Source organism: Colias croceus, chromosome 20 (assembly GCF_905220415.1).
Source record: "Colias croceus chromosome 20, ilColCroc2.1".
NCBI classification, from domain to species: Eukaryota; Metazoa; Arthropoda; class Insecta; order Lepidoptera; family Pieridae; genus Colias; species Colias croceus.
In genome coordinates, this window is record NC_059556.1 from 6,327,980 (window position 1) to 6,343,026 (window position 15,047).

At 33.7% G+C, this 15,047-nt stretch overlaps 1 protein-coding gene across 3 annotated transcripts in view; it reads left to right on the forward strand.

The window, feature by feature from the left end:
• Positions 1 to 15,047, forward strand: part of LOC123700696 — a 242,836-nt gene that overhangs the window by 72,197 nt on the left and 155,592 nt on the right. For all 3 annotated transcript variants that reach the window (XM_045647993.1, XM_045647992.1, XM_045647994.1), the window contains 4 exons: positions 11,003 to 11,347; positions 12,860 to 12,977; positions 13,994 to 14,132; positions 14,448 to 14,648. In XM_045647993.1, the coding sequence (XP_045503949.1) occupies positions 11,338 to 11,347; positions 12,860 to 12,977; positions 13,994 to 14,132; positions 14,448 to 14,648 (468 nt within the window). In that variant the 5' untranslated portion in view covers positions 11,003 to 11,337. The remainder of the gene's footprint in view (positions 1 to 11,002; positions 11,348 to 12,859; positions 12,978 to 13,993; positions 14,133 to 14,447; positions 14,649 to 15,047) is intronic.

The window sequence follows — 15,047 nt, forward strand, 5'->3', positions numbered from 1 at the left end:
TCACACATCCACTCAAATGCCAAGTAACAATTTGCATTGTACCAGTATACAACCTGTTCTGAATATTAACGCCTTTAGACGCCCATTGAATAGATAACGTTGCTATGTAACTAATAGACAGCTTTGGTATACCATAAAATCGTTTATTTTATCTACTGTTTTTAATTAAATGAGCAAAGTAATTAATTCTGAATAATGCAATAATATTGAAATGAGCAGATTTTACTATAGATACGGCAAAAGTTATTGTCTTTAAAATTGAGCACTATATTAGCAACGTCTTGGGTCTATTTTTTACCCGGAAATAGGTAGGTACTTATGTGTGATGTTGTTGAATACTCTGCTTTTTGCTGAGTGGATTGTGTCATCTATTGCATTTTGATTGATGCAATCACAATGTAACTAAGAAAAAAATGTCATTAGAACTTCCATATTATTTAATCGGGATTAAGCAATAATTATAGCGAACAGCAGTTAATTGCATACATTTAATGATGATAAAATATCGTCATCTTTATGTACCTTCATTGTGCAGACAGGCTTTGCTGATTAATTATCAGGAATAATTAGATTTTTTGCGCTTGTCGATGAAAAGGTGTTTTTGATGAATAGATAGTGTAACAAGATTTCTTCTAATGTATATTAATAACGAGATGAAGTACCTACGCTATTAAGACGTTAGAAGAACTTTCTAGGTGCAGAAAAACATAAGGAATAGTGTTTTGTGGGAAAAATTCCACTTGTTAAAAAGGGTTAAAAAGGGAAAAATTAAAAAGGGTTTAATAACAAAAGTTATCTCTGAGTAAGAATTATATAACGATTTTATTTCGATATCTTGATCGTCCTAGAACATGTAACAAATAGAACTCACAGCAAAAATAAAACATAGTTGAAACCAGAATGCCTAATTTATATATTGTTAACACATACAACAAAAATTAAATAATACATATCTTACATAGTTCTAATGTCTAACGGTATGCAAACTCGCCGTCGAAGTAGCGTAACTAAAATAAACTGAGACGCGGAAATTAAGTATTCCTTTGTGATCTTTGCCCAGTACGTGTTAGAATTTTACAACGTCAATAAAGATGTATTCCCGTACTAGAGCCGTTCCGGGTGTTTCGAGGTATTAACATAAAAAAAGTAATCCTTCAGTTTAAAGCTTATTTAGATTCTGTCGTCGATGCGTGCTTAACGACTATCGTCACGCGAATCGTTGCCGAATTGTAAGTTCAAATACCCTCGCCATAAGTTAGGCAAGTTTAACTTTAGCGTTAGCTGCTATTAAGTGTTTTGTGCTTTAGGTATGGATAGAGTTATTAAATGTAGAGATGGGAAAATTATTGCCTTGAATCTTTATACAGAATGAAGGAGAATAGTTTCAAATAGGGGCACAATAAAAAAATTTAATCGAATGCAAATTAATGAAACGGAAGTAATTACTGATTTTTTTTAAACGTTTTATTAATCAAAGGAGTCTACTACTTAGCTTTAAATTAATTCATTTGCTCAATATTTATTGTTAATTAATAGTTTTACTTATAAGTTTCTCCTTATAAACAAGCAGTTAAACCAATAATTTACGAGTCGGTTAACTAAAGTACTGTATTTACAAAGTCATGGAAACTTTGTTATCTAGTAAAATCGGAATATTTAAAGTTGCGTGTTTTGTATCGTGAAGTTTAAATTGGAACACTGAAACAGGCGTCGTATTATACGAATTTTAGTAGATTGTATTGGGCCCTTCATTGTTGGAAGAATGTCTGTTTAGTAAACATTGTGAAATGGGTTCGTTTGTCTGCACGAAACCTGAAATAAAGTTTGTTGTTTGTTGTAAAATAGACCGATAAAGCTTTCGGTAGATAAATTATACGGTATAGTATAGCAAAAGTGGGATCACGATATTATTCAGATAATTGAATAAACATCTTCTATTTCGCAATATTATTAATTAGTGTTAATTTATAACAATTAATTTTGATAATGTTAATGTTAAACAAAAGTGACTTAGTAATTACGCGTTTCCAATTAAAAACAAAACAAAAAAGACACCCACGTCGCTGTGTCACCTCTTAAAAAAGGAACCTAATTAAATCTAAACTTAATTGCTTTCTAGCTCGTCTATTTATCTCAAGAAGAGATTTAAAAATCTTCATTATTATAGTGCAATATGGTTTATATTTGCTTGTTGCCTATTTAGTTCGCAGTGTTGTCCACTCACTATTTATACAATTACCAGTTGTGAAGTTTGACGATCGCTGATTAATCGTGGGAATTCAGTCAGCCTCTTTCACTTATTTCCCAGTAAAGAAAATGGTTAGGGTATATATAGTAAGGTAAGGGAATGTAATCGACTTTGGATGTGTTATGTAACTTGGATAGTGAAGATTAAATTGAAATTCTGCGGTTATCTTGAATTTGAATTTCCTACTCTGTGAAAATACTAAATTGAAGTGAGAGAAATTTTACGTTCTATTGTTTTTACGTCTATCATCGTTTCGGTGAAAAATTAAGATGCAAATATTTGATCCAAATTTTTGAATTGAAGATGAAACCAAATATTAGAACGGCCATTTTATCTCTGAAGGCTTCTATGCTGATGATAGTTTTGTTATTGTTATGATACTTAACGTAAAAGATAAAGTAAACTTATCACGATCTCCACACCTGTGTATTAGTAAGTTTAATCAGTATAGTACATTTTACATTCACCGTTCTATTTGTTTGTGTTGTTTGTGAGATGAACACTATCGATGTGTGTGTATGTGTATATACTTTCGGTTTTGTTATGACACGTGGTGAAAAGTGAAATCGTTTGCACTTGAACTTGGCCCTTTTAAACTAATCTTTTGTTATTATAGTAATTTAACTTTAATAGCTTTGCTATTGAATACAAAAAATTGGTTGTTAATTTACATGTAATTGTTATAACATCGATACATTAAATAACGTCTATGAATGCGAAAGTTAGTTTTTTTATAAAATATTTAATCGCGGTAAAAGGTAGCCTATATTTTTATGTAAAAGAAAAAAAACAAACACATTTTAACGTTCATAAGTCAAGAAGAAAGGATGTTTGTTTGCCATTCGTATGTAAATAGCTTTGAATTGATTGTTATACAGCAAGCTACCCGCAGTACGATTGAATCTAATAAGCAGTCAGACGATCATCAGAGACGGCAATCGGCACCGTACCATTAGTCGAGCTGTTATCAATTGCCAGGTGTAGCCGAGCATCGAATGATTGCAGCTCCGTGCGAACGGAGCGCGGTACTTTTTAGGGTTCCATACCGAAAGGGTAAAACGGGAAGCTATTACTGAGACTTCGATGTCTGTCTGTTTCCAGGCTGTATCTCACAAACCGTGACAGCTAGAAAGCTGAAATAAAAATTAAATATGATAAAAAATTAACTTAGGTCCCCATAGTACGGGAACCCTACGTGCGCGAGTACGCCTCACTCTTGGCCGGTTTTTATTTCCCTAACTGTACAATGGATTATGGTACCTTATCACGTGAAAGCGTAATGGTGAACCATTGATCCGCAATTACATTGATAGCTCTCGATGTGTAGGTATTGTTTTGAGATTTCACGCTCCGGAAAGGATCTTTTGTTACCCCGGAGCGCGGTTCGTTGTATGAAATCATAATTCAGTGAATATTGGTCCAGATTTTCGTTTGTACTGTGTTGTTTTGACTTTTCTTTTGTTCGCTCATTACGCTGCTTCTATGACCATCAAAATAGAAGAGAGAAGACGAAAGATTTGATCTCGATTTTAATTAAGCAACAATAAATGTCTATGGTATAATTAATATAATAAATTAACACTGTGTTTTACCGTAATACAGCCGTATAAACGTTATTTATATTGCACGTAATAATAACGTTGTTTATTTTACGAGTGCTTTTATATGTTTACAGTGAAGCTTTGATTTTATGTATAGAAAGAGCCGATTTTGCGCAATTCGTAACTACCTGCAGATTTACGTAAAATGTATAAACATATTGTTTTCCATTTTTATTTGTATTGAAAGTTTTCTTAATTTTTATCGGTATTGTTATTTTTTAACAATTTTGATAAAAGTAAAAAAATACACTCTAACTTCTATAAGGTAAATTTATCAGTAGGTACGTTCATCACATATTTACCCGGTATTAAATATAATTTTGTTAACATTCGTGTTCTTTGTGTATATCGTATGGTTCACTCTCTCTAGTGTCAGTCATGTGACGAAGCCCACAGCTAGTGACTTTCATTCCGCAAACATCGATCATAGCTCCGAGCAATTATTGGGGAAACATGAACATATAAAGGTTTCTTCATCATCCATAGAGAATAATCACGAGCGTAATGAGATTGTATCGGCGAAAGAGATCGGCCGTAACAAAGTGTGACATGCATTGTCTTATCTACACTTGTGTAGTGACATATAATAAGATGGAAAGTGCTGTAGGTTGTAGTTAATGCAATGATTTATCTTTTGTTAAGTACGCGTGACTTGTGATAAATACTGTACAGGTGTACGACTGGTTTAGTGAGATTGTTTTGGTTAACACTTGTGAATTTTATATTCTATTGTTTTGATTTTATGCGAGTTGGTATCTCATATTAATTAGTAGTTTCAGGACTTCCTTGTTGTGTTGTTTGAACCGATGCTTAAAAAGCAAAAGCTGTCGTAAAGTTAAAAGTTATAACCCGTTGAAAACAAACGTTGAAATTATTTCACATCTATACGAAATTTGTATTTCATCTAAATGTTGGAAGTCTAATGCAGCTTCTTAAAAACATTATAATCTATATGTAATTGCTCCAAAATCCCATTTAAATTATACCCCACGATTCCCGAACATTCTTGACCGTAAAAAATCTTTTTTATGATTTCTAATTCGTCTTGCTTTACAAGTGCCTGTACCTGTCAAGTATACAGGTTGATCAGATTTTTGATTGCTTAGTTTTTCGGGTTTGATTTCATTTTTATAAAAAAGTAGAAGTGTAGAATGTTTTTTAAATCTATTTTACAGAGAATATGGGCATATATTGAATGTTACTACATTTTTTTATTACTAGATTTTTTGTTTAAATAAGTAGGCAATAAATAGAATTATAAATTTGCATCTTAATAACGCCATTAAAGTGACCATAAATTAAACAAGTTTAAGTTCAATGTTTATATTCTTGACATATTAAAATCTATTGTCATGTCAATCAGTGAACACCTGTATACAGAAACATCCTGATATCCTTTAGACGCGCTCGGTGTAATTACACCATTGTTGTGGAGACCAATCTCGAGACCATGACGAAGGGAACTCGTTTCCTATCGCTTCTAATCGTGCCTCGTGAGCTTGTGACGGGTTCTATTGTAATAAATGGTATGTAAAATCATATGAAATGTATGAGACGTTGCTATGTGAATAGATAATAATTGTTGGTTAGTTCTGTATGTTCCTAATTTCCTGAAGAGGATTTAGAGGGTTAATCTATGGGGTTAATATTTCAGTTACTTTGTTTTTGATCATAAAGGGATAGAATATTTTGTAGATTATTTTCACTATGACAAATGAATAGGCATTGTTAATGCAGAAAAGTGCTATTGTTATTAACCTATTGGGGATTTGATTTGCGTTTGTAGCAAAGCTACCGTAGAGTGTCGGGTGCACGCACACATATAAATTATACATGTAGAATATTAAGTTTTCTCACAAAAATTTACTATAAAAATATATAGGTATCAACAAAGCCTTCGCCTAGTTTAAACAACAAACATTAGTTACCGTCGAAATACTACGAACACTATATTGTCAATAAAATAATGAGATAAGGATTTATACCCACCGCTAACATCCTTGCCTTATCTAAATGCACTTTGTACCGAGAAACGCGTTTCGATTCCGTGAAGGTCCAGTTAACATTATTTTATTGTGAAAATAAAAGAACCCCAAAGGAATAGTTTTTGTTCTTTTAGCAGTAATATGCCCCTAACGTTATAAGAAGTTTAATAATACTTTGTATCCATCAAATTCGTTTGTATAAAAATAAATAAGCTTGTTTATAAATAATGTAGAAGCAATTAAGATACTGTCCGTTTTGTAAAATTATGCAGTGCTTAAATTTTATATCATTTTGTTTGGATTGTGGGAATTTGAAATCTTTCAATGTTATATAATCGTACGTAATGAAATGTGGTTGTCATTATTTAATATCGGTTTTAAGTGAAACAAGAAAGTTGCATTGGGGGTAATACTCTTTGACCACAAGACTGTTATGTAATTTACAGTAAGGCACTGTATTGATTTAAGTTCAGCACTAGCTTTTTCGCCATATTTACTTTAAAATGACTTTGCAATATATAGCGGATGTTGCTCGTTCAAATAATTTAATTTAATTACAAATGTTATAGTGACGACAGTTTCTATAATAATTATCCATTTATGTTCAGAAAGTTCATAAAGTTTTTAACCGTGTAATCATATTTTGCGTTTAATAAATTACCATAGTCTACAATTTTATTTCATACCCGATCTTATCACTCTTCGGTAAATGGTATTAGTAAAAAATTTCCCATATTTCGCATCCGTCTTTCTAACACTGTAATTTCTAAATATTTTTTCCTTTAGCGAAAGCATTGCTTCTCATATTGTTGTGGAGGCATTTCGCACGCGTAATTGTGGTGTAGTCATTTATCATAATTCTAATCTGCTGTGATCGAAATAACGAATTGTTCTTACATTCTGATTAACACTTTCACACACACTTAATCATTTTCAAAGGTAATTACAATATTGTTTAGATTTACAATATTCTTTGGAAAGAGCTGGACGTTATTTGTTTGTATAATATACATTGTTGGGCCATTCTGTTTTCTGAGCATTATTCTCATGGTCCACTCTTAGGTATCTATTGTCTTTACGACGCTGTTCACGTACTATGCTGGCTATAAATTGAAAATCAATTACGTTTACCGTTGCAACAGAGATTAAACTGTAGAATATATTGCGAGGGCCGAATTGACCCGTGGCCGGCGATCATTGGGTTATTAGAAAGTAAACGTTTGTTTAACGCGAAACATGCTTTCCATACGGATCACATTGTCGTGTTCGATCTAAATACAAGTATAACAATTGTTACGGCAAATTCCACCCTATAAGTGGGCTATTTTAACGCTAGATTAGCGTGAATTGGATTTGCATGTAATGCTGATAATGCAATCATAGCATCTATCAGTACTGGGTATGGAACGTGATAGTTTCCGATGTTTGTTCGAGATAGAGATGAGATGTTTCTGACGATGCTGTTATTTATGTTCAAATGAGAGCCATTTACATTCACTTCTTAAGAAATGGTTGTTCTCCTTTATTTTATTTTAGAAGAATATACTACTAACAAATTGGTTATTTTATTGATTACGTTCAGGCATCAGATAACGTCACACTAGGATTTTGTATGTAATTTTGCATCATAATATTCCTTTCTTATAATTATAAACTTGTTATTATTTCATCACATATATTTGGAAACGAAATCACCAAGGTACGATAGCCTTTAGATAAATCACAACGCTATTCGACTGCGAGTGTCGATGCGAGCTACGCGACCAGAGACAATAATATAATATCCTCAGCCAGCGCTCACGGGTTATAATTTTCTTGAATGGGCCATTTATCTAAGCCCTAGCCTCGTTGACCCGCCGGTGAAACTTTACTCGTACACATACATTTATGGCAAAGAAATCAGGGACAGTTCGACGCCGGAAGGGTGTATTATGTATTGTGGTTTGCACGTTCTAGGATAAAGTTTTAAAGATTTCCTTTCCTACCAGATTGCCTGGTTGAGATTGCTGTTCAATGTTGATGAATGAAAATGATGCTTTTTGTAATATTGTTCTTTTTTGCTTTGTTCTTTCTTGTTTGTACCATAAAGTGTTAAAAAAAGTCTAATGATTTCATGATTTTTAAAAGACCAATTACAGGGTTTCGCACCGAATCTTCTATGTGAAAACTATACTCTCCGAATTGGTAGTAAATATTAAAGTATTTTGAAGATTCGAAAGCGCTTCTGTAGGACGTTGAATGAATAAATGTTTAATAAAGTATGTTTGTACTTAGATTTCGTGATGTTTAGAGGTAAGACGATATTGATTATGATTTACCACAGTTTTGGGAAAGTAATTGGTACAGTTTATATGCATTAATGGAATTAAAGTCACGCTATTACCGCATTAGGACCCTCGGGGTTCGGGGACGTCGGGGAAGCAAACGCCTATACCACATTTCGCACAGATCAGCGAATAATCAAATTTGCAGTTCGCTGTGCATTGCATTTCTAAATTTAGTTGATACGGCGTATTTAGTAACCATTTACTTATCTGTCTTCCTAGCTTTACTACTTAGTGCTAATTAGGTACTTATTTATTATTTATCATGTAAATGTAAATATTCCACATACTCTCCTAAACGTGTACCTCGTTTAGCATTATTACAACAATTTATTATTTTTTATTACGAAATATATCAACTGGTTAATGAGACAGTGTAACAAATAATAGTCCAATCATAAGACCTCCCCTAAACGCTAGGCTATGACAAACGACCGAAATATGTTTCTTAATGAATCGAGTCGTTATTTTTTATTTGCTTAACGTGTTGCGTGAGGAAGTATGTTTAACCCCATTCAGAGTTCTCTATTCATAGAGCACGCGGAGTTTTTTTAGGATTAACACTACGGATGTAGATGTGAATGAAAGTATTTAAATATATTTTACTAGCTGCTCCGTGCGGTTGCTATAGCATGATGATCTCACCGGCACGGAATCTTGGCCACTGCAAATTTTTGCGTAAAATAACACTATTTCTTTTCTACTACAAAATTCAATAAAAATTTAATCAAAACTAGTTACTTTAATGTTTTTACTAACTTTTAGTAATAATTGGAAGTTAATAAGAAGTACTACCGAGTAGATATGAATTAAACAAGAATTTACGCTTTTCCTGTGAAATTAAAATGATTTCTTAAAAAATGCTAAAAAATTAGAAAGAACGTTTCCATAAAAAAAAATTGAACCTTTTAATAAAGGGTGTTTCCTTCTCTTGCCTTAAACACTGTTTGCATCCAGTCTGGCATACTCTAGAAGACATTTTTGGAGACCACTTAAGCTATAGTGTACCAAACGGCCCCAGCTGTATTTCTAAGCTCATCTAACATTAGTGCTGGGTTGGAATCGAACTTTATGTTTCTTTTAAGCATGTCCCAGATGTGTTCTATTGGATTAAGATCCGGGCTACGAGCTGGCCACTCCAATTTTTCAATAATAACCTCTTAAAGGTACTCTTATACGTATCGTACGACACGCGGACGTGCGTTATAGTGTATAAGTAGCAAATTTTCTTCACTGATAAACTTGTAATAGGGCTGAACATGTTCCTGGAGAATTTCCTCGATGTACCTGATCAAATTTAAGCCATTATCTACGATAAATAACTCCGTGCGAGCATCGGAACTTATACCTCCCCATACCATTATTAACCCTCCATGAAAAATCGCATTTTGAGTGTGGTGATGTGTGAAAACCTCTCTTCTCGTCTCCTCTATACTGACTGTTGGCTATCAGAAGCTCGTAAAGTGCCTTAGCAGCCATCTGTGAACACCCCACGAGCGCACTGGCTGTGGGTCCAGTTTTCATGTTCTCGTGCAAAACGAAGACGTGCTTCTCTGTGATGTCTGAGGAGTTCTGGACGGCGTGCTGGTCTGCAAACCTTCAAATTAACTTCTTTCATTAGTCTTCTCACCGATTGCTCACTCACATTTATTATCCTGGTGTTTTAGAGCCGGTGGCGTATCCTAAAACTGTCAGAAAGCCATTTCTGAGTATCTCTCGAACAATAAACGGGTCTTCTCGAGCTGATGTGCACCTCACACCTTCATTTCCTTGTCTGCACATGTGGCTGCCAGTCTCCTGGTATCTTCTCCATGCATAGTGCATCGCTGAACGAGGTACATACTGTACATTAGGTACTTTACGTTGCGGCAGTCATTGGTCTAACATTGTGATGGCCTGAGTAGGTTGTTCAGATGTTAATGGCATTTTTTATTTTTTGTTATGATCATTGACTACAGTACAACAATAACAATATCTTAAAACGGCATAAACGATATCAAAAAAAGTTTAAAACGAACAATTCGTAACTTCGGCTTAATGCACAAATCGCAAATTTCGAGTAACTCTTAAAAAGTGGTAAAAGATTATTCTCAAACTCAATGATTTCTTACCATAAAATTAAACAAATAATATGTTAACATATCTGCATACAAAAATATCGTGAAAAACACTTCAAACTTTTTTTATCGGCAAATTTGTAAGTGGCCAAGATTCCGTGCCGGTGAGTGTATATAGCCTATAGCCTTTATCAACAAATAAGCTATCTAACACCGAAAGAATTTTTCAAATCGGACCAGTAGTTCCCCAGATTAGCGCGTTCAAACAAACAAACTCTTCAGCTTTATAATATTAAGTATAGATTAGTAAGACATAAATTTGAGGAAGACGATTCTCTATATTATGTTCCTTGTTAAATAATATGTGTAAAACAAGTAGTTACGTTTAAATATATAATGTTTAACAAACAATCGTTTTACAATTTGTTAACTTAATAGATCGAAACCACTGCATTTCGTGGCATAGCAATTTTCTTGTTGAAGCAAATTGGTGTGAAACTATAAAAATAATTTGTACCCGCAAGAGACGCTTTCCATTTTTGCATTTGCCCTTAGTGATGTTTTGAAATGGTCGGCTTTGTGAAAGTTATTGGTAAATAGTTGAGTGACAAGTGCTTGTTTACGTCTTTTGTACTTTTCTCTGCTACTAGGTACCTATTCGTACATTAAGTTCTCCTTGACAAACGAAATAAATAAATTTACTTGTAGCATTGTCTCAAAAACGTAACATTCGAAACTGTAGCTCAAACATTACAAATTAATTAATAAAATATATTTATTGTTTCAGACACAAAGCGACGACTTGCGCAACACCACGAAGGAACGGGAGGAACTGACAAAACAAAATGTGACCACCGACACCATCACCAAAACACGACGATTGTTCTTCAAATTCATGAGTCTTCTCAAGATTACATGATTAAGACACACTTATTTATTTTATTTAACTTTAACGAATCTAGTCGCAATAGTTTATTAAATGAAGCAATTTAGACTTAATGTTCACATGAAATTGTACCAAGAGATTAAGTACAAAGAGACGAGACAGTACAAAAGGGAATACTAATGTTTGATTTAGAAGTAAATTGATTTTATTGGAAGTTCCCGAACGTTCGAGACAAGATGTCCACTAGTGAGTATCATTTTATTATTAACTAAGTATTATGAACGTACTGATCATCTAATTCCTAAGGCTAATAGCTATATTCTTATCGCTGCAAAGACCAATTTCAAAATTTTAACAAGACTTTAAATTTATTTTTTTATTTTTTATGCATGTTATGCGTGTTTAAAACATATGGCCAATAGATAGGGAGGCGAGGTAGCTAAATGGCGTAATTCAACGGCGTCGTCGAGACTTATCAAAATCGAAAGAGAAAATAATTTCGAAAAGAAAAGCTTCTATGGTAAAAACCATTTTAGCGGTGGGTTTGGCGTGTACGGATTTTCAAAAATGTAAAAAAAAACAGTTACTTGGGCATTCTCGAGCGCGTCAGATATTCATACTACGTATGCCCCAAGTGCCTCTGATAACAACGGTATACTAATCTGCCGGTTTGCGTGGTGGGGCTAGGCATATAAATTCGTCAAAAATGCACAAAAAAAAAATTTACTCGAGCGCGTCAGATTTTCGGAAGGGGTGTTAATTAGGCCCCAAGAAAGCTCCCCTTAAAAAAACTGACGATTACGGCATGACGATAAGTTACGATGAATTTTTGAAAATGCAGAAAAAAAAGTCCTTTTGAAATACTCGAGCGCGTCAGATTTTCATAGGGGAGGTTTATCTAGGTATCCTGAAAGCATATTTTCTTAATCTGATAAAAATGTTGGTGGGTTCTCTTAATCTGACCGAAAAAGGTTTGTGGGTTTCTTTTTTTTAATCATCGTTATTTCATATCAATTTTTCTTACCACCCTCAGTTTTCGAGTTATACTCAAAAAACCGGGAGTTTGAGTTTTTATGATGCTTCAAGTAAAAAAAAATTAAACTTTGGACAAAAATGAAAAGAGACCTTTTTTTGTAAAATAAAATTACCTTTTATGTTTATTTAAACTTTTTTTTTTGAAAAAGTAAAGTTCGCGACTTATATGCTGCAACGCGTTTTTCGGAAGACGAAATGGCTCCTCCAGACTTCCGGTCATGCGGAAACCGACAGATTTTGTGTTTTTAGTAAGTTTTAGATTATATTCTTCAAAATAAAAATAAAAAAAATCGCGCTCGAGAATGCCGGGTTAACGTTTTTTTTTACAAGTTCGCGACCCTATAACTCGGCGGCGTCAAGGACTTATGGTCAGATTAATTAAATTTAGTCTTAAAACACTAAAATCAACCCCCAATATCTTAATCTGACGCGCTCGAGTATTTCAGACTATCGATTTTTTTTTACTAATCTGATCGTCTATCCTAGGCGCGCGTCACTACATATAGAGCTAAATAGTGAAAAAGTTTGTTCTATTAGGTCTAAGGTATCTCTCATATCTTAAACTGCCACGCTCGAGTATTGCAGAAAATTCCCCTCTTCGCCTCCCTATCTACAATAGAGTCCATTCAAATGTAACAATTACCGTAACGCTAAACAATAAGAAATGGTTACGAAATAGTTAAGAAATAGTTAGTTCATACAAATTTAACCAAACATTTTCAGGTTTCGAGAACTCGGCTATGAAGAGCAGCTTCTCCCTGTCCTCGTTGAAAAGCGCCGCCTACCCCAACGGGCCCTGCGACCAGCTAGAGAGGCCCTATCACAGCCTTACAAAAAAAAGGTAAATTTACTTATTTCGACACATTATTTAAAGTAGGTACTTGTTCTGTAAAAGACGCGGTAAATGGATTTGCAGAAGAATAATGTAGGAAATAAATTTTTGCAGCCAATTCTCTAAATTATCTCGTGGATGTAATAGATTTGAGCAAAAAAAACCTCATTTTTTTACTTACATACAATCTTGTTTTGGCAAGAAAATGATTTATTGTTCTCATTTAGGTCGATTTGCTGAAATATATAAAGCCTATGTTATGGAAAAAGATGCGCTAATGTAAAATAAAAAATTCTAAACATAGTTTATCTACGATGGAATCTAGCGCCCAGGTTAAGTAAACAATTATAAAAAAGACATCTTTCATCCTAATTCTCTGATCTCATAAGATTAAAATAAGATAACAGTTATGCAAGCACTCAAACACGGGATGTTTGTGTACTGAAGAGTGATTACCTAACGTATAATGAAACTCATTGTTTTAATTTCTCATTATTCAAGGCTGGTGTGATTTAATAACAATATTGTTTGAAAATCATGTACATACTTATCTGTTACAGTTTTAAGAAATTGATTGATAAAACATTTTGATATTTCATAATTATTATTTATATAGGCCTTTGCTAGTATGGAATGCTCGATGAGTAACAAGAAGTTGAAATAAATTTAACATTTGAAATATTTGAGATTATACTTACATTACATTTCTTTGGTAAATAAGGTCTTTATACTTTCATATTTCTTGACGTATTTTATTTCATGCTGTTAGCGACACGTGACGAAATTAACACATTTTTTTGCAACCACTGTACATATTTTTTGTTCAGTCCTTTATTAATTAAAGATATAATAAACATAATGTTAATTATCTTAATTTATGGAATCATTCATCATCAGTCCATGACCTGAGAGGCAAAACAACAATCAATATACCGATATTAAAATCTTCAAAAATTTCTACTGTTGAACTGCAATAACTTTTTATACTTACACACATAGTATTAATTGCCACTATAAATTTTCAGGAAGGAGCCATGCCGCGAAGCGTGGCGACGCAGCTGGGGCTCAGCGGCGAGCGGAGGCAGTGTCGCCGACGACCTGTGGCCGCTGCTGCAGCACCACTACGAGTATATCATGGACAACCAGATCATCGATACTTGCAAGGTGAGAGAGATAATATAATGTTATTACTATCACGATTGACGATGTATATTATCTACGATGACTAAGATGAAAATTGACTAGTTTTAAATCAATTTATTTAGTATCTTCATTAATGTTTGAAATATATTATTAAATGTATTCTTTTACTTGAATAGCAAAATGTCCTACCTAAAGTATGTTCTTTAATCTTTGTGATAACATGCGATTCATAACCTATGTCACTTATTTGCCATATATTTTAAATAACAATAACACGTTTTCTAAAAATATTTTTTTTACGTTCATGTTTTTCATCCTCCCTATTCGCTATTCCAGGAAGCAAACGGCGAGTTGTTATCAAACAACGCGTCAGTATTGCACGGGCCGCGACTACTCAACCCGACTTCAGGTTTCAACAGGCAATGGTCGCTCAGCCAGCTCATATCGGAGTTCACGGAGCTGTGCCAGTGGCTCACGCACGTGCAAGAGGAGATATACTCCAGCCCGGAGAACTTGTCCAGCAGGAAGTTGCGAACGGTAAGTTGTATAGTGAATAAAGTCGGTAGACTGGGTGTTTACTGGCGGTGGTCTAATATGGTATGGTATAATATGTTGTGATGTGGTGTGTGATTTGTGTAGACCGTCTTTCATTTCAGTATAAGTACCTTAAATGCTATGACGTCATTTTTATTTAACAAATTCCGATAAATGGCGCTGTAATTGCAAAAAATAAAAGAAGCAAAACATTGTAATATATTTTGTTTATACTTAAGTAACTTATTGTTGCCATGGAATCATGAAATGGACACTTAGTTGACTACTTTTGCCATAAATCCTTAGTTCTTATTCTATTCTTAGAAAGTGTACTTTTTAACCGACTTCAAAAAAAGGAGGAGGTTATCAATTCAGCCGGTATGTTTTTTTTTTTATGTATGT